This window comes from Sylvia atricapilla, chromosome 3 (genome assembly GCF_009819655.1).
Source record: "Sylvia atricapilla isolate bSylAtr1 chromosome 3, bSylAtr1.pri, whole genome shotgun sequence".
Taxonomy (NCBI): Eukaryota; Metazoa; Chordata; class Aves; order Passeriformes; family Sylviidae; genus Sylvia; species Sylvia atricapilla.
Window position 1 is genome coordinate 110,840,870 of NC_089142.1, and position 24,151 is coordinate 110,865,020.

General features: G+C 45.2%; 1 protein-coding gene across 2 annotated transcripts in view; it reads left to right on the top strand.

Annotated features, from left to right (window-relative positions):
- The first annotated feature begins 1,270 nt into the window (after positions 1-1,270).
- EFEMP1 (EGF containing fibulin extracellular matrix protein 1) overlaps positions 1,271-24,151 on the top strand; it is a 46,050-nt gene continuing 23,169 nt past the window's right edge. Inside the window, exons 1-4 of one of the 2 annotated variants that reach the window (XM_066316585.1) lie at positions 1,271-1,307; positions 1,772-1,859; positions 4,806-4,854; positions 5,033-5,293. In XM_066316585.1, the coding sequence (XP_066172682.1) occupies positions 1,779-1,859; positions 4,806-4,854; positions 5,033-5,293 (391 nt within the window). In that variant the 5' untranslated portion in view covers positions 1,271-1,307; positions 1,772-1,778. Of the gene's footprint in view, positions 1,308-1,565; positions 1,645-1,771; positions 1,860-4,805; positions 4,855-5,032; positions 5,294-24,151 lie in introns of those variants that run through there. The other variant, XM_066316584.1, reaches the window with a different exon arrangement.

Genomic DNA, 24,151 nt, shown 5'->3' on the forward strand with positions numbered 1-24,151 from the left:
GAGGCCGCCGTCCCCTCACGGCTCCCGGCGCAGGGCCCGACCCGACCCGCGGCGGGGCCGTGCCTGGCGCTGCCCTCACGGCGCTGCCCTCCGGCCGCTGCCCTCCGGCCGCTGCCCTCTCGCCGCTGCCCTCTCGCCGCTGCCCTCACACCGCTGCCCTCACACCGCTGCCCTCCGGCCGCTGCCCTCACACCGCTGCCCTCACACCGCTGCCCTCACACCGCTGCCCTCAAGGCGCTGCCCTCCGGCCGCTGCCCTCAAGGCGCTGCCCTCCGGCCGCTGCCCTCACACCGCTGCCCTCACATCGCTGCCCTCACACCGCTGCCCTCACATCGCTGCCCTCCCGCCGCTGCCCTCACGGCGCTGCCCTCAAGGCGCTGCCCTCAAGGCGCTGCCCTCACACCGCTGCCCTCACGGCACTGCCCTCACGGCGCTGCCCTCACGGCGCTGCCCTCACACCGCTGCCCTCCGGCCGCTGCCCTCACGCCGCTGCCCTCACGCCGCTGCCCTCAAGGCGCTGCCCTCAAGGCGCTGCCCTCACACCGCTGCCCTCACGGCGCTGCCCTCACACCGCTGCCCTCACACCGCTGCCCTCACACCGCTGCCCTCACACCGCTGCCCTCAAGGCGCTGCCCTCACACCGCTGCCCTCCGGCCGCTGCCCTCACACCGCTGCCCTCACACCGCTGCCCTCACGGCGCTGCCCTCACACCGCTGCCCTCCGGCCGCTGCCCTCACACCGCTGCCCTCACACCGCTGCCCTCACGGCGCTGCCCTACACGCCGCTGCCCTCCCGCCCCTGCCCTCTGGCCCCTGCCCTCCGGCCGCTGCCCTCCCGGCCCCAACATGGCGGCGGGGCCGCACCTGCCCCGCGCGCGGCCGCGGGGCCGGCAGGGGGCGCTCAGCGCCGGCGGGCCGGGCGCCCGTTCTATTTAGCCCGGGGCCGGCAGCGGGCACGCAGCGACTGCGGCGGGGGAACGGCGGCCGCCGGGCACGGACACACACGCAGCGGCTGCCGGCAGCGGGAGAACGCGCACGGCCGGCCGCCGGCACCGCACGGCACCGCACGGCACCGCGGGGGGGAAAAGGACGGCGAGCGGCCGCCGGCACCGCACCGACCCCGCGGGCAAGGGAAGGAGCGGCAGCCGGCACCGCACAGGCACCGCGGGAGAGGGAGCGAGCGGCCGCCGGCACCGCACCGGCGGCGGGGCAGAAGCAGAGAGGGAGAGCGGCCGCCGGCAGCGCGGAGCAGGCGGCGGAGCGGAGCCGCGGAGCGGAGCAGCGGCCGGCGCCCGGCCGGTCCCGCAGGTAGGAGCGGGCAGCGCGGGCGGCTCCGTGCCCGCCGGCCCCGGGCGGGCTCTGCCCGAGAGGGTCCCCGGCAGCTCAGGGCTGGCCCCCCACGCCGTGTTTGGACCGACAAAAAAAATCGCTTTTCCGCCCCGAAGCGTGCGGCGGCTGGGCAGTGCCGCTGCCCGCGCCTCGTCCGGCGCTGCTCCCGGTGAGCGCTGGGGTGTTTTAAACTCCATGGACTGGTTATTTCCGCCCCTCTCTCCCAGCTGGATAAAATCCCTGGGCTGGGAAGCACGGCCAAGCCTCACCCTCTCCTCGCGGGAGCGAGCGGGCAGCGCCCGGCCGCCTGTTCCAGGTAGGGGCTGGGTGGGCTCCCCGGGCAGGACCCGCTCCCGACCCGCTCCCAGCGGTGCTGCAGCCTCTTCCAGCGAGGGAGACCGCTGAAAGCATTCCGGCTTGATTTGTTTTTCCTTTCTTTCAAGGTTCACGATGTTGACAGCTATGTTCTTGGCTGCGCTCATTCTTATTACGGTACATTCGCAGGAAACTGAGGAAACCATAACGTACACGGTAAGGTTTAATAGACTTGGAGGTAATTGGTGCTTTGTGGGGATTTTTTTTGCTAAATGACCCTCAAGAAAAACCGGATTTCTTGCCAACGTATAGCATGTGCTACAGAGGTTGCTGAGTTCGAATGTTAACCGTAAAATAAGCTGTTCCTGCACTCAAACAAGTATTTAAAAGTTCAAGTTGACAAGATTGAGCATAATACATTGCAACTGCTTGTTTGGATAAGTTAATCGATGTACTCAGTTTGAGGGACTGAACAAGGTTAGGAGGTTTTAATATTTTTTTAATCCATTTTCATAAAGGCAGGGTCCCTAGAACCTTCGTTTGAAATGTATGGAGTTTGACAGATCATTAGGTCAAACATTCTTTTGTGTTTTCTTATGGATTTTTCATGCTGTTTTTAACAAAATGTAAGTAACTTCCAAATTTGGGGCTCTTAATGAAGCATATGAATCCTGGAATGATCATGGGACTGTTCTTTTCTGAGCTGGATTTGAGCAGTGGTTTTGCATGGCTTGACAAAATTGTTCAAGAATACTGGAAATAGGTTCTACTTGCAACCAAGTCACAGGCTAAGAGATTTAAAGGCCTTTTTGTCAGGCTTTTTCTTTTCAACCTGCTTGTGTTCAGTGCTTGGCTTGCATAATGCATGTCATAGAAGGAGTGGCAATTACCCCGTCTAGGGCTGGGGAAAAAAACCACATTTTCACATCTGATTACAGCTGTAATCCCTGCAACTTGCTTCATATGGGTGGACCTCTGGATATGTGCACACACATCAGCCCAATGCCACACAAGCAGAAAATTCTGCACACATGCAAAAAGTTAGAGAACCACAGCCAAAGCCCAGGATTGTGTCTTATACAAGTAATCCCACTGAAGTCAGTGGGATGGCTCAAGCAAGTAAATATTGCAGAGTTGGACCTTCTTGTAGAAGTCAGGGTTTAAAGAAGTCTCAAGTGAGCATCAGGAAGTCAGTAATAAAATACTTTAACACTGGGCTTTAGAAGCATTAGGGTTTTGAAGACTGGGAGTAGTTTTATTTAGAGGCTTCTGTGATTTACTTTTTTTTTTTTTTTTTAAGTCCTTATACATAAGTGGAAACTGAAGATGTAAGTATCTTTTGAAAATCTGAACTAAACAGGGATCTCACCCTCCTCCTTCTCCACAGTTATTATATGAGGGGGGGTTTAATTATGTAGCATTTCACATAATTCTGATTATACAGATTGAACATATCTAGCAAACCTGTGTGACTTGGGCACCTGTGCTCCATTTTCAAGGACGTCTTAGCCTTTAGGTGCTTCACTGGTCCTTTAACACTGATCATGTAAAATGAAACAAATAAAAAAAAAAACCAAAAACCCAGCTTTGGGAGATTTTGCTCTTGGGATGCTACTGTTTCTCATGCGCACATTGTATCCATGGAGGGCCAAATCCTTTGCTATTGTAAGAGCCTTTGGCTGCAGTAATAGATGGACTTGGCTCCTTGCAGTTAAACAGACAGTACTTCTGTTGTGCATTAACAGGAATTGGGTGATTCAGTAAATGCATGAATTAGCTGTTTTCCTTTGGGTTTGCCTTTTCATAGCTACAGTAACTTTGGAGTTGTCAACTCAGCATGTAGTCAGTCCTTCAGAGAGTGTCCACTTACCCCTCAGGGAGCAAAACCCTTCCAAGCTACAACTCGCTGCCACATTTGACAAATCGCTGGTGTCACCTGCAAGAGAAGAAAATATTTTCAATCCTCCTGCTGAGTCAGAGTCCATCAGTAATGAGTCCCTCAAAATAACTTGAGAACAGGACCCGCAACAAGTGGATCTTGGCATCAGAAAGTCAAGTTTGTCACTTGTAAGTCCCTCAGCAGCAGACGAGCTGCAATAAGATTTAGCTTGCTTGACTGTGACTAATTACATTAGTCAATTCCATTCTTTTTTTTTGTATGGGGCCATTAAAGTAATACCCTGAGCAGCCCAGGATGCACCTACACAGCATAGCATAGTTGATTCAGTAATACTTTAATATTTTAAATGTTTCTGCTGCAGTTGGTAGCACCATGATACTTTGATAATCAGTCTCTGTAGCTGTGACCTGCAATTAAAATGACTGCCCTCTGGATAATTTTATGGTTTTGGGCAGAGGAATAATGAAGGTGCAGAGCAGACTATTTAAAATCTTTTCTGAACTTGCTGGTGTGCATTGATATGAATAGTTGCTGAGCATAGCCTTGTTTGAATTTTGCAAAGTCCTGTATAAATAAGTAGTCCTGCTGTTATAAACTCTAACCATTTATTGTGTGTCTCACAACGTAAATTATCCTTCCTAGACTGCAGTTCCTGGAGTCCTATGATTAAAAAGCATGTGAATGAATTTCCAGCTGTCATGGGATCTTTCCCCATTGCTCGAGTGCTAATGGGAGAGAGGATGAAATCCAGGGGCACAGAAGCCTCTTAGTCCCTCTGGCAAACAAAAGTCTGGGAATGAAAGGGGTTCACCTGTTGGAAGGCAGGCAATGAGATCCAAATTCAGAAAAACTTGTTGCTTTTCACAAGATTTCCATTCTGCTCAGCTTGATCATGCCAAAGATCATCCAAGGATTCAGCCAAGGAGAGATGGTATAACACAGGGCATAGGAACAAGGCAAGGAGAAAGCAACAGTTTTCTACTTTGCTCCCCAGCCTGCTCACAATAGGCAGTATCTTGGGAACTTCCCGAGACAGAGGTGCTCTCTGTGTATCATAAGAGTTATAAAGCATTCCAAGTGGGAACGCACCCACAAGTTTTGCTGTTCCTGCACAGCAGTGCTGTACCAATTGCCATTTTTGTAGTCTACCAAGGTATTCCATTTCCCTTTGTGTCACACTTTGAATTCACTCAGTACACTCAACTGTTTTTCCAAAACAAAGAATCCTGAGTAACCAAATTTGTTTCTTTTCTTCTCTACAGCAATGCACAGATGGCTATGAATGGGATCCTGTTAGGCAACGGTGCAAAGGTACAGTGAATAATTTTCAAAGACAGACTTGCCACTGATATTCTTTAAGTATTTTCATTGCACACCCCTGTTTTGGACACAGAGGTGTGTGTGCATGTCTTGTCGTGTTCTTTATGTTAATGGCTCTTGCAGAAGGTTCGACTGTTAAAAGCATGACTTGTGTTGTTGCTAACCACAGATATTGATGAATGTGAAATAGTCCCAGATGCATGTAAAGGTGGGATGAAATGTGTTAACCACTATGGAGGATACCTCTGTCTACCCAGAACAGCGCAAATTATTGTAAATGAGAGAGAAGAAGCAGCAGCTGAATCCACAAGTGGTCGAAACAACGTCATTCGCCGGACCCCGGCTGACCCCCAGCGTGCCCCTCCCAACCCAACCCACCAAATCCAGTGTGCAGCTGGGTATGAGCAAAGTGACCACAACGTGTGCCAAGGTAAGCCAGCGCCTGCCTCAGTTCTGCTTCTGTTGCAGTCGCAGTGTGGGTGACCCCAGACCCAGGGGAATGACAGCCTCTAGCTCTTGCACTGACTGCGAGGGGCTGTTGCTCCATTAACACTTTTAAAGATACAAAAAATAAAATACATGAGTGTCACTGTTGTTGTTGTTCAAGGTATCAGGACGTGCAGTTTGTTGCAGCTTTACAGTCTGTTCCATCTGTTTTGGGCTAACGAGTTGAATTAATTCCATTGTCTGTAGCTCCTAAAAAAAAAAGTCTTAAAACAACTTTAGTGAAGCATTTTGTGTTGTATTAAGTATGTCTAGGAAAGAAAGCGCTCTGAAAAGAGCGAGCAATGCAGCAAGGCATAAACAATCTGGAAAGGTTTGCAGAACTCTGTATTTTTCAGTGAGTGAATGCTGAATGAACAAAAAATAACCACAGGATGAGCTTTTGCTTAGAGCAGGCTGCAGTGCAGAAGGGTCCCGAATTGTTTTTGTGGATAAGCAGTATTCCTCCAGCAGTAGGAGCCCAACATCTGAACAGCCTGCACTCTTCTGATTTCTGTGGAAGTAGCCCTAGGCAGACCCTGCCAGTTTACTCCCCGTCCTAGCCTGGCCACTCTTTGAAACTATGGCAATGAAGAGCTTTCATCTGAGTGTACATACCCCACACACAGTGCCAAAAATTCTCAGGGCATTAGCAATGCTAATTGCATGCATTCAGGAACCAGCCTCACAAGCACTACTGTAAACTAAGACTGTTTCATTTATTATTTTATATAAATAGTTTACTCTTCTACTTGCTGAAGTAACAAATGTTTTGGCCATTGTTTTGTTTTCTTTCGTAGAAATATATTCTACCCCTTGCTCGCAAACTTGCTTTTCATGCACATTGGAGGGACACCCATGCTAAGAGAGGGCAAAACTTGACCCCATGGTTCATCTTTTCCACTTTGTGGCCTGTAACAGTATAATCACATAAAATAGTACTTGAGGGACTATAATCAGGGCAGGCTGTAATACACAGTGGTAGTTTCCTTCTCCCTGGTATTCATGTACACAGGACATTATTTATCACTAGTAAGTAAATTCCCTGTCATTCTGGAGCACAGTAATCATCATGGAGGCTGGAGGAGTTATTTTTGTAGGCAAAGCCTCAGAGTTGCATTTCTGGCTTATCTGCTCGCGTCCAACATTTCTGTCACTCTGATTCAAGAATGTCAAGTACAGAACCCACCACAGGAGGTCAGATCTCCTTAGCCCTGGGCCTTCACTGGGGGTCATCAAAGGAAAAATCAATGCTAAGGATGGAAAATTGGCTTTTTCCTTAGTTTAACTTGTCAAAACAGCAGCAGAACCAGGAGCAGAACTGCTGGGTTTGGCCTGGCACTCCCTCCTTCAGGTGATGCTGCTGGCACTACTCTTCACTGGTGAACTGTAGTAAACTGTTCCAACTTCAGCACATAACATTCTTATTTGATAAAAAATGCAAGTCATGCTAGAAAATTTCTAAACATGGCCATCCCTTTTGCTACTCTGGCTATAGGTGTGTAAATTTGGGATACGGTAGGGCAGTTTGACAGCATTTAATACCCATAGTTTGCATTCCAAACAAAGGTTCTGGGTTAGGTTTAACTTAGAGACTGACAACTGGTTGAGGTTTCTGTTTTGTTGAGGAGAAATTGGTGGTGATACATTACTATTACTTTACTCCATGCTCTGGCTTCCTGAAACTTGCGACTAAATATTTCTACTCAATTCCCAAATCTTTGGTTAATTTATAACAACAACTAAGTGTTGTTACAGTACCAGAACTTTTAACTGGCAGGCACACAAATTATGGGGAAATCTTGGGCTTGACTGAATCAAGCTACTCATTTCCTCATGCCAAAATTTCAATCTAAATGCAGAAAGCATGGAAATATTAGTGTTTAAAAGCTGAAATGTATTGTACTGAATGCATTCCAGCTGGAAAAAGGCTAGTGGACAGTGTGCTTGAAATGAAGGATAAAAGAGTTTTGGAGCACTTAAAGCATGCATTCAGCTTCATGATCCTCATGCTTTTCACTGCTGAAAATATCTTATAAAGGATAATCTTGATCAGCAATGGTCCCACTGCGGATTTATTTAATTATGGTTAAAAGACTTTGCTATGATAACTGCTCGAGGCTCCTAGGGAGTTTAACTTACAGATATAGTCACACTTAAGCTTGTTTTATTGTTTAGTAAATCAAATATGAAGTCCAGCTCCTTCTAATTGTTTGCAGATGTATGACATTTTCCTTCCAGTCCAGCAGCACTAAGTATTTTATAACCAATGTGAAAGTGTGGAGACTGTTTCAAACAATAACACGCTCTGAGGAGCTGAATTACTGACATCATGCTGCAGTGTGAGGGGCCTTCTGTTTTAACACCAATGTCCACTCCCTTTTAAAGCATGGAATAGTGGGGGAATGACATGCCAAACACACTCCTTTGGCTCCTGTGCTTGGAATGAGTGCCCATAAAGGACACTGGTCCTGGTGGATTTCACTCCAGTGATGTGCCGATACACATTTTTATAACTACTAGTGAAGAGAAACACGTTCTAGTGTAGTCACGTTGATGTTAGATGTGGGGGCAGCAAACATTTCCCGGGACATTTTTAAGATACTCTTTATGAGCAGTGATGCCAGGAACCCCCCCAAACTGAAACAAGGATGAGGGAGGTTATTCTGGAGGAAGATCTCAGATATGGGAAAAGTTGTGATTCAGCATAAACACTTGAATTGTACTTTAAATTCTGAGTTTGTGACCTTACCTAATCCCTTCCCTCCCCATCTCAATCAGTTCCCACTTTATTGTCACTCCTAAATTTGGTCCCTAGGGGACATTCCCATATGTGGCACCTGGTCACACTTTCAGGAAGCCACTTGGATGTTCAGCCCAGCCATTGTGAGGGTATCACTGTAATGGGGAAGAGCAAAAAGCAGAGTAAGAAATAATTTGAAGCAAATTACTGAGTTAACTCATGTTCCCAGACACTTTTTTATTTTGCTGATAAAAACCATAAATGGCTGCACTCAATGCCTGCATGCAGGACTGAGTTGTGTTTTACTTTGTTGTTAGGCCCTCTGTGATTTGAGTCTGCTCCTATTGAATTCAAAAGAAAATCACCCAATTAATTCAATTTTGTCAAACCTGGTCTGCAAGAAAGTACTAGCTTCTCCTAGAACGTTAATGACACTTGATTGAAAAAAAAAAAGGGATCAAAATGGGTACCAAATAACCTGTAAACTTGAGAAGGGAAAATAACTTATTTTCCTTAATTCTTATCATGCTGGCAATATAAGCAATAAAGTAAGGAAAGTTTTTTGTTCCTCAGCTAGATTAGCTTTTGATATTTCTCCAGGCTGTTTGTAACCCTTTGTGCTGCTGCAATGTCAGTTACAGGAGGGGGACAGGTTGCTGTACAAGAGATCAGTGCTTGCTTATGTGGGAGAAAGAAATTTTTCCAGAGTTCTGCCCAGACTTGGTGGACATCGGTTGCTTTTTTCCTCCTCTCTGAAAGGAGGGAAAAAATGAATTTATTTTTTGTGCTGTGGTTATTTCCCCCCCCTGAAAAACCATTTTTGATATCTTTACACTGGTAGAGGTTAGGGGAGGTTTTGTTTGTTTTGTCTTCTGGTACTTTTCAAAGTGACTTATCATACTCAAGCTATGCTTTTAACTCCAGAAGTTAATTGTGAATAAGTCAAATAAGGCTAAATTTTGCATCTGTAGAATCCTTTCTGTTGTTGTCCTGTTAAGCAGAGAGGGACAGGAGAGTTCATGATGTCTTATTTTCTATAAAGAAATCACTTTATATTATATATATTTGCATATGTCAGGGATGTGCAGCTGGCATATAAAGGGCACAAAAGGTGTGTGAGTGCAGGTGCACTTGGCTGCCCTTGGCAGAGCCTGGCTGTGCTCTGGCAGGAGGCTCCTCCCTGGCATTTTGGCTGGGGCACTGCAGCTCCTAATGAGCTCCACTCGCTGTGCTTTGATTCCTCTCCCCGAGAGCTCCTGGAATGTGCAGCCGCCTCCAGCCCAGCTGAAACAACCTGAAATGCACCCCAGGGGTGCCCCTAAATGTGCCACAACCACTAATGAGCACTCACACTCCAGGGAGCCTCAGAAGTGCATGGACTGGGATTTTGGAGCCTCTGCACCAGGTTGGGCTCTGCTCCTATGGGTTCAAGCCATTTTCTAGCACAGACATAACCTAAAATACAGCTACAGAAGTTCCTTAGCCGTGGAAATGTTTTGGAGAGCCTTTTGTAAAATATTGCACCATCTCAAGTTTTCCCCCTTCCTGTAGGTAAGGAGTACTTCTAAAAATGCTTCAGGGCTACTTGTAAGTTCCAGAGTTGTTCCTCTCAAGGCAAGACTATTTACAAGGACATGCAGTCACAGGGCAAGGGGGAATGGGTTTAAATTTAAAGGGAATAGGTTTAGATTAGGTATTAGGAAAAAATTCCTTTCTGTGGTGGTGCTGATGCCCTGGCACAGGCTGCTTAGGGAAGCTGTGGCTGCCCTATCCCTGGAAGTGTCCAGGGCCAGGTTGGACGGGGCTTGGAGCAATGTGGGATAGTGGAAAGTGTCCCTGCCCATGGCGGGGGTGAAACAAGATGATCCTTAAGGCCCTCTTCCAACTCAAACAATTTTATGATTCTGTGAACACCACTAGGCTGTTGAGTGTGAGGACAGGGTGATCACAGAGCCTATGGCAGGAAAAAGAAGGCCTGGTTCTGTGGATTAGGATGGCAGTAGCTCAAAGTGCTCCCTCAGGCCATGTGTTTGTGCAGCACTCCAGCAACTGAGGAACACTTGTTGCCAGCTGTAGCCACTCTAAGAGACTGACCTGGTTACATGTCATTCAATACTCGTTACTGGGACAAGCCATAGGAATTCTGCAGGTCTAAGAGGATCCACAGAAGGACACAAGCTGACGCTTTCACGGCTCTTTGTTCATCGCTTCCATTTAATTCCTTGTACATTTGGATCCATCATGCAGAGATCATCTTTAATCAGCCCATCCTGAACCAATTGTTCAAGTTGTTAATCTGTGAAACTGCTGCATTCTCCTGCAAAGCAGAATCTCTTTAGTAGCCCTGAGGGTCTAGAGGGGCGTTCACAAAAACCCATCTTGTTTTGAGGGCCTGGTTTTGGGCATTTTTGAAATCTGGCCACTCTGAATCATCTTCCCATCTGTGCTATTTGCACAGCTGTGGGTGTCAAGTCAAGACCTTGGAGAGATATTCTCTGTTCTGTCTGACCATTTTACTGTGAACATCCATCACAAGCATAAATACTAGCAGCTGCTTTCCTTTCCTGAGTTAGTTGCTGCTTTCCCATTGTCCTGACCCCTGCAGGAATACTCTCAGTGTGTTGCAGCTAAAGATTCCTCCCATATGCTCAGCGGGCTAAGTGTGCTAGAGGCAAGCATACTTCCCCGAGTTGTATTTACCTCAGCTTCCTGAATTGGGATTATGTAGGCAAGCACTGGACTTCAAGTTTAAGTAAACTCATTAGCAGTTCTCATGGCTTCTTGCAGCACAAGAATGGGATCACACAGTAGTCACCTCGGCTGTCGTCCTTGTGGGCTGCATTTGTTGATTTTAAAGCCTGTTGCCTTAGTAGCTTGGAGGAGGCTCATGTTTTGACAGACAAAATGCAGCAAATGGATTCAGAAGGCACATGGCCTGAAGAAAGTCCAAACTCCAGCCATCTGTCCTCCTTCATAATTCCTCTCTCTAAGCTGGAGGTCTTTTCCACAATGCAATCAGGAATAACACCAGATAGCAAAGGGGAAGAATGTGCTTATGCCTGATCCTGACTTGGCATCCCCGAGTACTTGGCACCCCATTAAACAGCTCAGAGCACTTATTCCTCTCTTTGAGGAATTCCCTGTACCTGTTTCAGACACTCAGATCTGAGATCCTACGAGTCAGGAGAACCACAGCAGGATTGAGGGCTGTCACCTGCTGCACTCAGCAGCACCAGAGGGGGCAAAACAGGACTTGGGGCAGCAGGGGCTGTGCTCCCTGTGCCATAACCTGCTCTCAAAGGAATATATTCCACAGCATCACAGTGATACAAGCACGTGCCCCAGCAGCTGCTTTTAGCACCTCTCTCAGGTAATTTCACAGTGACACTATTGCTACTGGGATGTTCTTTCTCGTTGTGCTTGCTCTGAGTACTTGTTTCCTCCCAGTCTCCTGCACTGTCACTCATCAGTCTCCTGAGAAAAGCTCTGTGCTCCTCCTCTCCCCAGTGTTTTGTTCAGGATCATTTTCTCTCAAGCACCACTTTTTTCCTCCATTTTCAAACCTGATTCCTTCTTCAGATTAGTGTATAAAGGAAATGCTCTTACCCGTGTTTTATTTTCACTCTTGCAGTCTGGGTTACTGAGTCACCTTTGCCGGAATGTTTCTAAAGGATCTCAGCATTGCAGACACAATTTTCAAGGGTCCAAGATTTTTCTTGAGCAGCTCCAGTGGTGGGACACAAATTTAGGAAGCTGGAAAACCAATTCAAGGGCTGAAATTTGAAACTTATTTTTTCTCATTTTATTCTCTTTCCAAGTGATATCTCCGTTCCCATGCTGGCCAGGGAAGATGATAACTGCTGCTTCTATGTGCCAAAACAGCCATATGGGAAGAACAAAACCTCCTGCAAAGGCAGCAGAGGCCTGTTTGAGTCTTCCCTGCACAATCCAGGGATTTCTGTGTTCCTCTCCCTGTCCTCTGCTAGGGAATCCATCTGCTGCCCCACAGCCAAGCACACCAGTCTCCAGCACTGTGGGAATTCATTCAGGGTGATGTTTAGACTTGCTGGTTTGCCGTTTTCCTACTGTCAAAGGCAGTGGGAGTGTTAGAGGACTCCCTTCTAGTGAGATATTTTTGGTCTGGTAGAAACCACAAGGAGAATAGAATTTTTGAGTTCACCTACCACATTTCATCTTAAACATTCCACGTTTTTTGTGGTGTAGTCAACTCCTCTTGTGCAGCACTTTGCCATGGCAACTCCTTTGTGCTGTGTCTGTGTTAACTGGGATTAATGGAAGTTGAGCTTGAGCACCTCTTTTCGTTACACTTAAAGAATATTTATTCTTTTTTCCCCTTCTGTGATGCTTTTTGAACTGCTTTTTCTGAGTTATCATCGTTTATGCACGGTCTAGAATAAGTCACGTGAAATTTGAGCCTCCTTTGGGCTGAAGGGTTCTTATCAAAGGGAATTTTGCCACAAACCTGTTGAAGTTTAGGTGCTTCTATCCACAAGGATGGAAGATCTGGACTGGGTTTGTAAGATGTCTGTTCTCTGCATGACAGAGTACATGGAATAGGTAACCAGACATACGAAGTTCATGAGTAAAAAGTATGAAATTTCACAAAGAAATGCCTCTTTCACCATTAATTTGCTAAGTTCTGTTTTCATAGCAGCCAGAAAGCAACAGTTTTGGAGAGAAAGTTATTTGCCATAATTCAATAGACAGCAAAATTTAACTTGAAAAAAAACCCATACTAAACACACAGGAATGCTGCTTGTATCTTCTTTTCATCTACCTTTTAACTTTACCAAAAATACAAGAGGGATTTGCAAATTACAGAGCTCTGAAGTATTTTAGCACACACATAGTTATTATAAAATACCTTTATTACTCATTCACATTTGTGTCTCATTTGTTAATCTGAAATCATGTTAAAGGTTGCTGCTGTTGTAAGCAGACTAGAGAAATGTCTAATTTTTGTTAGGTATAATTGCATGAACAAAGCTGAAAAAAGTGACTAAGAAAACATTTTTTTACGCGCTTTCATAAGCTACGGTGCTAAGAAAAAGTTCTTGAGGTTCAGAAATGAATTAGACCTTTTCTGGGAAAATGTATCCCAAGCTCTTAGTTAAGCATTTTTAAAATTAGATATTCAGTAGCCCCTTGTTTTTGTTACTGAATGGCTTAAACAAATAATTTTAAAGGAAACTTCTTCAATGGAATGGCAAAGGATTCAGTGTGTGAAGGGACGTTTACTTCGAGAAACTCCAAATCCATCTTCATTAACTCCTGATTTAAAATATCCATACCTTTGAGTGGACATATTAATTAATTAGGCCTGTTTTGATCAGCTCTGAGGAGAAGATATTGCTTCCTTTACAAGCTGAATTTAACCTGAAGGAAACTCCTGGGCTGGTGCATGACCTGGTGTGAGATGATTTAAGCAAATCTGACACTGCACGTGAGCATGTTCAGGCTGTGCCTGAACAGATGTTCCATGGAGATTCCTGAGCACAAGCAGAGCTTGTTCCAGGGTTTTTGCATGCATCTGCCTGCACAGGTGGGATTTCTGTGAACAGGTAACTGGGCAGAATCTCTGCATTCAAACCAGTCCCACCATCAGATGGAACCCAAAGACAAACTTTGACCAGGCAGATTGCTGTGCCAATCTGGACCTTTTATCAAGAGTTAAGTTTGGGTTTCAATTTCAATTAAAATTCATCAGAGTTAAAGAAACTCAAGGAGGTGGGGGGGGAAGGGGGGGAGAGGAAAAAAAAGAAAGGCATCTTATGGAATATAAACCCAGATAATTTCAGAAAAAAAGTAATTTGGACAACTGGTTCCTGAATATCTTGTAGCATTATAAATTTAGAAAGAAATCTTTATCAATCCTGTAACAGCTGATTGTTGTCAGAAGTAGTTAGAATTAGGAAGTGCAAGAACTTTTGACAGGTGACACTGTTCTGTGTAGTTTTAAAAACATTGCCAGTAAGGTAACATTTAATAACAGTCTTGGACAGAGCAAAGGAATCAAACGTGGCAAAGTAAGCAGAAATTCAAGTGTGATTTTAGCTGAGGTGACCTATCTTGATCTGAGGTGACCTACAGAAAAATAAAAACCAGGCGAAACCATCTCCTTCTTGTCTAAACTTACTCTGGGGAGAGTTTTGAACATCTGGGATACAGAGTAGATGGATTTAAATACTGATTTATTTATTTAAATATATTTAAATACCAATATTAAATTTGGAGTAACTGGGATACAGAGTAGGTGGAATTAAATACACTTTTAGAACCAACAGATACTTGCTTTGAGTTTTTAAAGCACTTTCTTCATAAATTAATTTGTTCTCAAAGGATTTTCTTATCAGGAGCCAGAATTTTGAGATGATAAAACAAGGACTGGGTAAAACAAGGACTTGCGTGTCGTGCCTGGAGTGAGTTAAAAGCAGGAATATAGGAATATTTCACAGGGCAGTGAGCACAGAATCACATCAGAAATCAGCTGTGCTTTGGAGCACCCCCTGCTCTGCCCCTGTGGGCTGCAGATGACACCTGACTTCATTCCTCCCAGAAGCTGTTGGAGACTAAATCAGGAAAGAGTGCAGAATCCAAAAGTCATTCCCACTTCCCAACGGGAAAAAAAAAATGTGTTCTTCTCTGACATCATCCTGCCTGTATGTACTCTGCATCCAGACCTTCCTCAGCCTTATCTGGCTTAACTTAAAGCATCAAGACAGATTTTCTTTCCCACACTCTCCGTATGTGTTACTGGAGTAGAAAATAATTTGAGGATGGTTGCAGCAACCAAAGTTATTGCTGACATTTGCAGCACTTTTTCCCTGGAGCAGAAAGCACTGTATAGGCAGATGAAAATGATTGACTTAAAACCACCAAGGACCTCTTGGGTTTCTGGTGTTTGCAGGAGCAGTAGAACTTTACAGCTTAAATTAACCTGAGGTGGAAGAGAGTTAGAAGCACAGTTCTGATAGCAATTGTGCAGGAAGAGTTGGGTGCAGGAAAAAACCCCAGCCATTTCCCACATTGTAAACACTGACCATTATTTAAGCAATCCAGAAACTATATTCATAGGTTTTAATCTATTAATCAACATGTGAAAAAGGATGATTTTGGGGAAGGATAAACTTTTTCATTTGTGCTCCAGGACAAAGTGTTCCTCTGTTAGAAACTGTGGCTCTCTATGACTATAAAAAGGAAAATTCCCCATTTCTAGACAAGATATTTTTATGAAAAGTTCCTTCATTATGTATTTAAATCAAAACATTCTCTCCATTCTGGCTACACTCAGAGTTCAGTATCCACTGTGAGGAGAATCTCTTCCTTACTATGTATGCAGATTTATAAGGCTCCAGGCACCTTTGAAATAAATTGAAAGCATAGCCATGTAATAGAGCCAAACCCCAAAACCAGCCAAGGAGATCCACCCAGCAACACCCTCGAACACCCTCAGCTCTTCCCCTAAGCACAGCTTTAGAGCACCGGTCTTGATCTCGTCTCTCCTTTCTCCACCCTCCTAAAACTTTCCGGGGGGATTCCCCAGCTCTGGAGCCATGCAGGGGCTGTTTGGGATGCAGGGATAGTTCACTTGCTTGTTCTCCTTCCCTCTCAAACAGCTCAGGAGCAGGGCAGCTGTTTGCAGAGCCTGGGACTGGGGGATACTGAGAAACAGGAGCAGCAGGAGAAAGCAGCAGCTTGGGGATGAAGAGAGGTTTCGACAGCAGATAAAAGTATAGCAAAGCCATACAGAAATAATGAAGGCAGATTTGTAGCTGCTTTTTCCCGCTTTGAAATTTACAGTTTGAGTATTTGTGATGCTGGAAGGTGGCATGGTTAGAGAAGCCCCCAAAAGGAAACTCTTCCCAAAATCTCTGCATTGGGATAGGAGTGAGGCCAACAGCTGAGGAAATTGATCAAACAAAGGTCTGGACATTTTATACAGTGAAAACAGAAGACAAAAAGCAGCAACTTTTAAAAAGGTTAACAAACCTAATTTCTGCTTAGGGCAATCCTCAATTCTTAATGAATGTCAGGATGAGGTTGATTGTTGAAGAGCAGACTAGGGACATCTGTAATTTTCTGAGGTATCTCCCAGGTGCCATTTGTAACAGTGTGTATTTTCGGAGTGCAGCTCCAGCCTTTCTAAATCCCAGGCAGCCTCTCCATAGAGAAACTGCTTGAGAAGAATTGAGGCAGCAGTCAAGCTCACACAGCCACACACGTTCCCAGGCTGGCTCAGCACAGAGGCACAAGGCTCCCAGCCCCAGAGCAATTCCCAGCAGCGTTTATTCCATGTGCTGAAGGTGAATCCAGATCCAAAGAGGGGGAACGTAGTTTTCCTTGGTTATATCGGGTCTGAGGTTGGTGGGTGGTGCTGGGGGCAGGACAGGGGGCCAGTGGCCACAGGGGAGAGAGGAACAGGACACCAAGCCCCACAGCCAGTGGGGAAACAGGGAAAAGGGATGCCCTGGGAGGAGTGATGGATTTGTGAAACCCAGAGAGAAGATTGCACAATGTCTGTAGGGATCCATGGGGAGAAGCCTTTTTTACACTTGGGGTATCTTTAATTTTCACTTTTCCAGGGCAGGGCAGCTGGAAATTCCTTTAATGACACGAGGGTCTCCACAAAAGCAGAGTCTGTATGTTTTCCATCTTTCTGGATTTGGTGGCTGTTACCAATTTCCCAAAGCTCTGGCTAATCAGCCTGGTGGGCATCAAATGTTCAGTCCCATAATGGAACCACTCCTGGCCCTACAGGCTGCAGAAGGTTGAGCCTTTTTTGAGACAACACAGACCAGTGTAGTTTTGTTAAAAATTAAAACCACTGGGAAATTCAGACAAAAGTTTCTGTAATTCTAACAAAGCAATGTGTAAATAATCTGATTATTAGCTGTCAAATGCAATTTCTATATCTAAAAGAAATCAGGTATTGATATCAGAACATTATCATCATAGGAATCAGGGTTTTTTATTGAGGAGCAGAGCAAGCAATACTGAAATTCAGTGGCACTGAGTACTGGCACAGCCTCCAGGGGCATTCCAAGGCCCCATTCTCCTGAACAAGATGTGTACGGAGAAGGAACAGTCCTTCACTAAAGACAGCCTCACGGAGCATGCAGTTCCCTACCTTAAGGGTTGGAATAGATGATCTCTTTCAGCTTGGAATATTCTGTGATGTGTGACTTAACCAGCACATCGTGCCCCACAGTTGCTGCGTTCAGCGGTGCATTTGGAACAAAAGCAGCAGCATGAGCAGCTTATATCACTCCTTGCATTTGATTCTTTGTTTTAGTATCTGTCATGTCCAAACCAGCCAAAAAATGGCCTCAGCGCATTCTGGCAGGTGGAGGCTGAGGGAGCCCCGGGGGCTCCATTCACATGCCTCATGTGTGACCAAGCAGGGGCTGAGGAGCCACTGCACAGCCTGGTCCTCAGGGTGGGGTCCCACTCCTGCTGCAGCCCTGAGCAGTAAGCTGGAAGAAAGCATTAAAGAGACCAAAGGGACCGCTTGGGATTTTCACATACTCAATGGCTATCGGCGGGTTCAGCCAGCAAGAACAACCCCAAGCGTGTAAGAACGGGAAAAACAGCAAAAAGGCAGCACAAACCAAAAAAAGGGTTTTTTAATTTGGCTGTAACATTCCGAGTGGGACAGCCGTGGGATTTGCCTGGATGGAGCCCATCCCTGTGGAACGCACCAACACACACGCACTCGGCTTTACGGCCTGGAGTTCCAGAACTGCCTCTGTCACACAAAGCCAGCTTCAACACAGCATTACTGTCCCGTTGGGATGCACTTGGGATGGGCTGCACAGACAACAGCCCTTAAAAACTGGAATGATAAAATGCAGGTTTTTCCATTCCTATCATTTGTCCTTAATTTGAAAAATTAAATGCTTATGTCCCACTGTTAACTATTCTTAGCACTAATTTCACAATTTAGCCCAGTGGTGACCAACTGGTTTCCTTACAGTTCTTCTCTTAATTCACAGCTGGGCTGAATTGATTTAGTTTGGAGCTTAGGTTGTATTAAAAAAAAGAAGTTGTGTGACAGTCTCCACATGTTTTAATCAGAAAACTCACTGCACTCAATTCCTGCCTGAAGAACACTATAAATTCAGAGGAAAGAAAGGTAGTAGAGCTCTACATTCCGGTTTATAGCTTAGAGTATGTTATCAGCAGCCCAGAATAATTCAGGTGAGAAGGGTCCTTGGGAGGTCTCCAGCCCAACATCCTGCTCAGCTCTGAGATCAGACCTGGGAGATTTATCCAGTCAGGGCTTGAAAAACCCTGTGGAAGGAGAGCATGGAATTTTTCTGGGCACCTGTTCTGTGCCTTGACTGCCCTAATAGTGAAAAAGTTTTTCCCAATACTCAGAACCCACCTTAGAATTCACCCTGGATTGACACAGACAAAAGAGATGTGCTAAAAATGCAGGCTTGGGGGAAAACAGGTTTGTTTTCTTACAAATACCTAGGTGAGGAAATGTTCTCCATAAGGGGAGGTAACAATTCTGGGCAGCCCTAGGTTTGAATGAAAACCATTTCCTGAGGAGCTGACCGGCTAAGTGTCATTTCCAACCTCCTATGACCCAACTCCCACTACAAGTGAATCTCTGCAGCTTTTTCATTTCCAGTTAAAAACAACAGCAGAAAATTAACAATATCAATGTACATCCACACACAAGGAAAGAAGTGAAGTTTCACTGATCCGTGACTTGTGCTTACTTGAACTCTGAATAACTGCAGGTATTTTCATAACTAGTGCCCACCAAGCCTCTCAAAGTACTGAGAGAACACCAAGACTTGTTTTAATAAACAAAACCACTGTTTGTACTTTGAAGTGTCATATTAAGACACCTTCAGTTGCATTCCAGCATTTAAAGCACATGCTAAGATCCGAGTGTTTTCCCTGACACCTTTGCACATGCCTCAGTTTACGCAACTGCTCACTGCTGGCCTCAATCAGTCCTTCACCTTGTTGCTAGGAACTTTTATTTTAAAACCCCTCAGTAAAAAACTTGCCAGAGCAAGCCTGCAATACCAGGCACAGGCTGATCCTGCTCATGGGTGGGTAGGAAATGCTTGGGAGTATCAGAGGGAGTAGCCTTGATCTGGAGGAATTGGCTGTTTACTCAGCTTGCAGTTCCATTGCTGTGACAGTTTGCAGATCCCTCTGCTGAATATCCCAGTTTGCCTCACATCTACCAATGCTGCCCCTTTTAGATACCCTTCAATTCCTGTTTCTCTTTAATTCCTCGCTCTTCCTTCCTCTATTCTGTACTTAAACGCTTGGCAACGAGGGCCAAAACCTGACTGAAAACAGCAGTTCACACTGTGGTCCTGGATAAATTACAGTACAATTAGCGACGTCACTTTCAAAATATTAATGAAATAAAGCTGCTCCTTTAGGAAATCAGATACTTTACAGCTGATGATTTATGGTGACTCCAAGCAGGACTGTGAATTTGCAGTGCCAGATGAGGCCATGCTGTCACTTCTACTCACTGAATACTTCATGCCACTTCTCGAGGAAATGAGACCTGGCTTGGTTACAAGAACCATCTTCTCTGTATCTTCTCTGTAAAATCTAATCCCTTGGGAAGCTGAATTTCCATCTTGTCGATGATCTGCAAACCAGATCCATTCTGTCCCTTCTGAGGAGCAGATGGATGCAGGGGCTGGTTTGGGACAAAATGACATGTAACTGTGCATCTACAGTGATCTTCCAGGGACCTCTCAGATTCCTTTTCTGGCTCAAGGGGCCTTGCTCTCCACCACTGGACATTTTGGGCAAGCACATGTACATGCAATAAGTGTGAAGCCTTGTGGGATAAATAAAAATTCCTGCACAAATAAGGGGAATAATAAATCAAGCCCAAGAGTTTTAAGTCAATATGAAGAATTAATCTATTTGCTGAACCGTCTGTAGATAAGAGGTCATTGTTCTTTGCTTTGAAAAGATTTTTGTTTTTAATATGTATTTGGCCTTGCTTATCTATTATGCTTTGCTTCCTTTTTATTTTCCTTTAATTGAAAACAACCCCTAATTCATTAAAAATCATTTGGACTTGATCCTAAAACACTTTGAACATTTCCCAGTCCAGAAAATAACAGGGTACAAGAACCTTCATGACTTGGATTTCATTTGTCAGAGGTGTTTTTGAACCTCTGAAATCTCTTCAGAAGACCCTCTGGTTATTAGCTGAGACATTATTTCTTTTCTTTCATGCTGATTTTTTTGCCTGTCCTTGAAATCTCCAAAGCAAACTCACAGTCTATTAGGTCCTAAATAAATTTAGATACCGATCCCACTACAGAGGATGTTCAATTAACTGCTAGAAACCAATCTTATCATTAGCCTTCTACTGGTGTTTTGCATATTTATCGGTAGCATCTAATGAATTAAACCCAGCCTCTAAATCAGGGAAGTTAGTTAAATGCTATCTATGAACATTTTCAAGCTACTGAAGACCACATGTTTTCCGTCTGCTAAAAAACTTCCCCTCCTCTTCAGTAGTCCCTGAAGAGGGACCTTGTATTTTGGAAAAGCTTTTTTTAAAAAAAAAATCTTTACAACCCATAACTTTCATTACCTGGTTCTTGCAGTCCTCTGAAATACCCCCTCTCTCCTCTGTCCCCTCTGTTTGCTGCTTGAACATGGTCCTGGGTTTTGGTTCAGGGTTTGGAGCAGCACAACAAGGAAATCTTTCTACACAGCCAGAGCTTCTGAAGCCCAAGAGCACAGAGAAATCCAGGTTAGATCTCCCAAATTTTCACCATGAATTTGAGGTTGATTAGCTTGGGATAAGGCTTAATGTTGCACATGTTGGTTTGGGTTATTCCAGCTAACAACTATAACTGCATAAATAATATTAGTAAATTACTTTAAAAAACTACTTTAAAACACTTTAGCTTTAGAACTTTAAGTGATTCCCCCCCCCCCTTTATCCTATAGATAAGAAATTAATGTGCTCATGGATATTTATTCTTTCTCTGCTATAAATAGACTATCTTCCTAATACTCAGCTACATCTCTCCTTGCTTCACCTTTTCATTCTAATCTTTGCTCTTGGCATTAATTACTTGGATATAATTAGCCTCTCCTAGATTCATCTTCTGCCAGTTCACCTCTTGCCTCATCAGTTCCTGGAAGGCTGCACTTCCATGAGGAAAGAGCCACCAGTCAACTTGGTTGCCATCCAGCAGCTCAGTGAGGATGGCGTGGACTTGCCCCGACCTGCTCTGCTGCAAAGCCGAAGGGACAATCAATGCATTGGAATGAAATCCATCTGGAAGGCATTTGAGGCAGCAAGGCATCTCTGAGAGCCCTAAGTGTGATTGACAGCTTTTTCCAATAGCTTTGATGAAAGTCTAAGTTGAGAAATCTCTTCTCCCATCCTGCAAGAATTTATGAGCAGAATTTCTTCTGACCAACGCCATTGGCCTGTGTTCCGCAGCATCTGAGGCCCTCATGTTTCCCTGTGGATCCTGCCCAGCCATTAACCTCTACCGTGGATTTTAATCACACATTCATGGCTGGCTGCTTAAAGCTCCAGACAGCCAGGCAGTGCCAAACAATGTACTGACAATGTCCTGGGCATCCCTCAGATGTGCCAGGATGCAGACAGGCATCCCTGGCACTTGGCTCATACATTCCATTTGCAAGAGCATAAGGATCTGGGATCTCATGCCTTTTAAAGAGGGGGATGGAACACACAGAGAACCAGGGAAAGAACCTTTTGGAGTAGGGGAAAAAAAAAAAAAAAAAAAAAAAAGCCTTCAATGCTTTTTCAGGAAGGATGGCTACAAAAAAGATAGAGAGGGATTTTTTACAATTTACTTTTTCATGTTGAGACATCAGGTTTACATCGGATATTAGGAAAAAATTCTTGGCTGTGAGGGCGGTAAGGCCCTGGCACAGATTGCTCTGAGAAGCTGCCCCATCCCTGGAAGTGTTCCAGGCCAAGTTGGACAGGGCTTGGAGCAACTTGGGATAGTGGAAGAACTGCCCATGAAATGGGGTTGGAATTGGATGAGCTTTTAGACTCCTTCAAACCCCAGCCATTCTACGATTCTAAAGCTTCCCACTCATCTTTCTTCCTGGGGCCAGAAGCAAGAGAAGCATCTCAAGCCAAAGAGTATTTAAAAACTTGTCCAGTGAATCTGTCAGGGCCTGTTCCTTCCCTCCAGTAAGCTGCAAAGCCAATTCCTTTTTTATTCCCGCCATCCTCTGGAGGCTAAAAGCTCAGTCTGGATGGGTATCAGTGCTAATGATTGTCCCACAGATCTCCCTGTGTCCTGGGCTCCGTGCTGCTGGAGTTTTCCAACCCCTGCCAGTGATCCAGGACTCTCCTGATGTGGAGCAATGGCCCAGAGCAATGTTCCCTCCTTGGAGGGGTTCATTTCTCCCTGTCCTTGGCTCTGCTGCTCACAGAACATCAACACGTTCTGGGGAGCGCCTGCACTTGGTCACAACCACAAATGGCTTCAAAAGCAATAATTTTCTTTAATTTGGTTCTAAAGTGTTCTTTCAGGAATTTCATCAACTTACAGGGAGTAGCAGGGATTGTCAGAGGAGCTGCTTCTCCTCTCATGACCACTTTGCAAAAGCTGATTTTCTCACCAGGCTGTGTCCTGACAAAGCCTAGTTGTCTCCCTGTGCTCCCTTACCTGTGTTCTGTACATTTTAAGATCATCTGGAGACTTGCACAGGGCTGTATCTATTTTGGAGTGTTTTTATTGGCAGCTGGTGTATACTACCATGCACCCACGTGAACAAAATTACAGAGTCCGGACAACTTTTGTACAGAATTCCTTTGGCCATGGTTTCTCTGTGGGTTTCATTTGGCAGAAATGATATCAAGCAGAAATCTTTCCCTCAGCTTCTGATGTAAACTAAAATACACCTTATAAATAGAAAACACAGGCATTAGGAGCAGTGCCTTTAGGCAATCAGCCGCCTTTGGGCTCTGGGAAAAATTCAGTTAGATATGATTCATAAATATAACAAATAGGGTGCCATAAACTTCACAAACAAAGGCACATTCTCTGCCTTGAAAAATTAGAAGGGCAAAACCCAGAGGAACAGGGAAGGGAAAACAGGAGAAAAGTGGGAGATTTAAGGGGGAGAATGAAAAATGGGGCTTGAGTTGTCAGTGGAAAATATAATTTTGAAGCCCACCAAACAGTTTGTGAAGCCAAACTCCACTGCACCCCTCCATGCCCCGCTCCTGCTGAGCTCCAGCTTCGCTTTACAGAGCTCACCATGTAGGACATTTCAAAAAGCAGTCAGTTTGTTTTTCAGGCTCTGGTTTAGCTAAAGGCTCCTATTGATTACATCTGGAGCTGGATCAAGCTGGGGCTGCCTGTGTTCTGCTGGCAGCCTCTGGTTTGTAAATACCTTTCATCTCATCCAGCAGTGATGATGATGTGCTGGGATGATGTGGCAGCAATTATTTATCTGCTGCGTTGGGTTTTCTCCTCCACGCTTGCCAAGAGCCCTAAAGTCAGGCCGTAGAGAGGGATGCTGACATCTTTACATTTCCATTAAATCTTCCTGCTTCTTCTGAAGGAATTCTAACAGCTCTATTGTCATTTGAGCAGGCATTTCTTTCCTCACTCTCACACCGATAGATTTGGAAGCGCTGAATCTATTCCACCAGATTTAGCGAGTTTAAACTTGTCACAAATAACCTTGTTATCTGATGGCACTCCCCAAAGGAAAACCCCCTCCAAGCCTCTCTTTTCCCAGGTTTCTGAGCATCCTGTCTGTATCCAAAGATGAAGCAGAAAAAGCAGGCCTTGGTTACCCTCTGAATGGATTTACACCCTTTCTTGATGCCATGTAAATACTGACAAATAAAGCATAGATCTTGTCAAACTTAAGAACTTAGCAAACAAGGATCATTAGAAACAGCAAACAGAGCTGAAGTGTCTACTGCCAAGTCAGTGAGCGATCCCACGTCCTGCCTGGCAATCACTCTAAATACATCTTTTCTCCCACTTCATGTGACCTTTCCAGGTCAGCAATGTTGTGTGT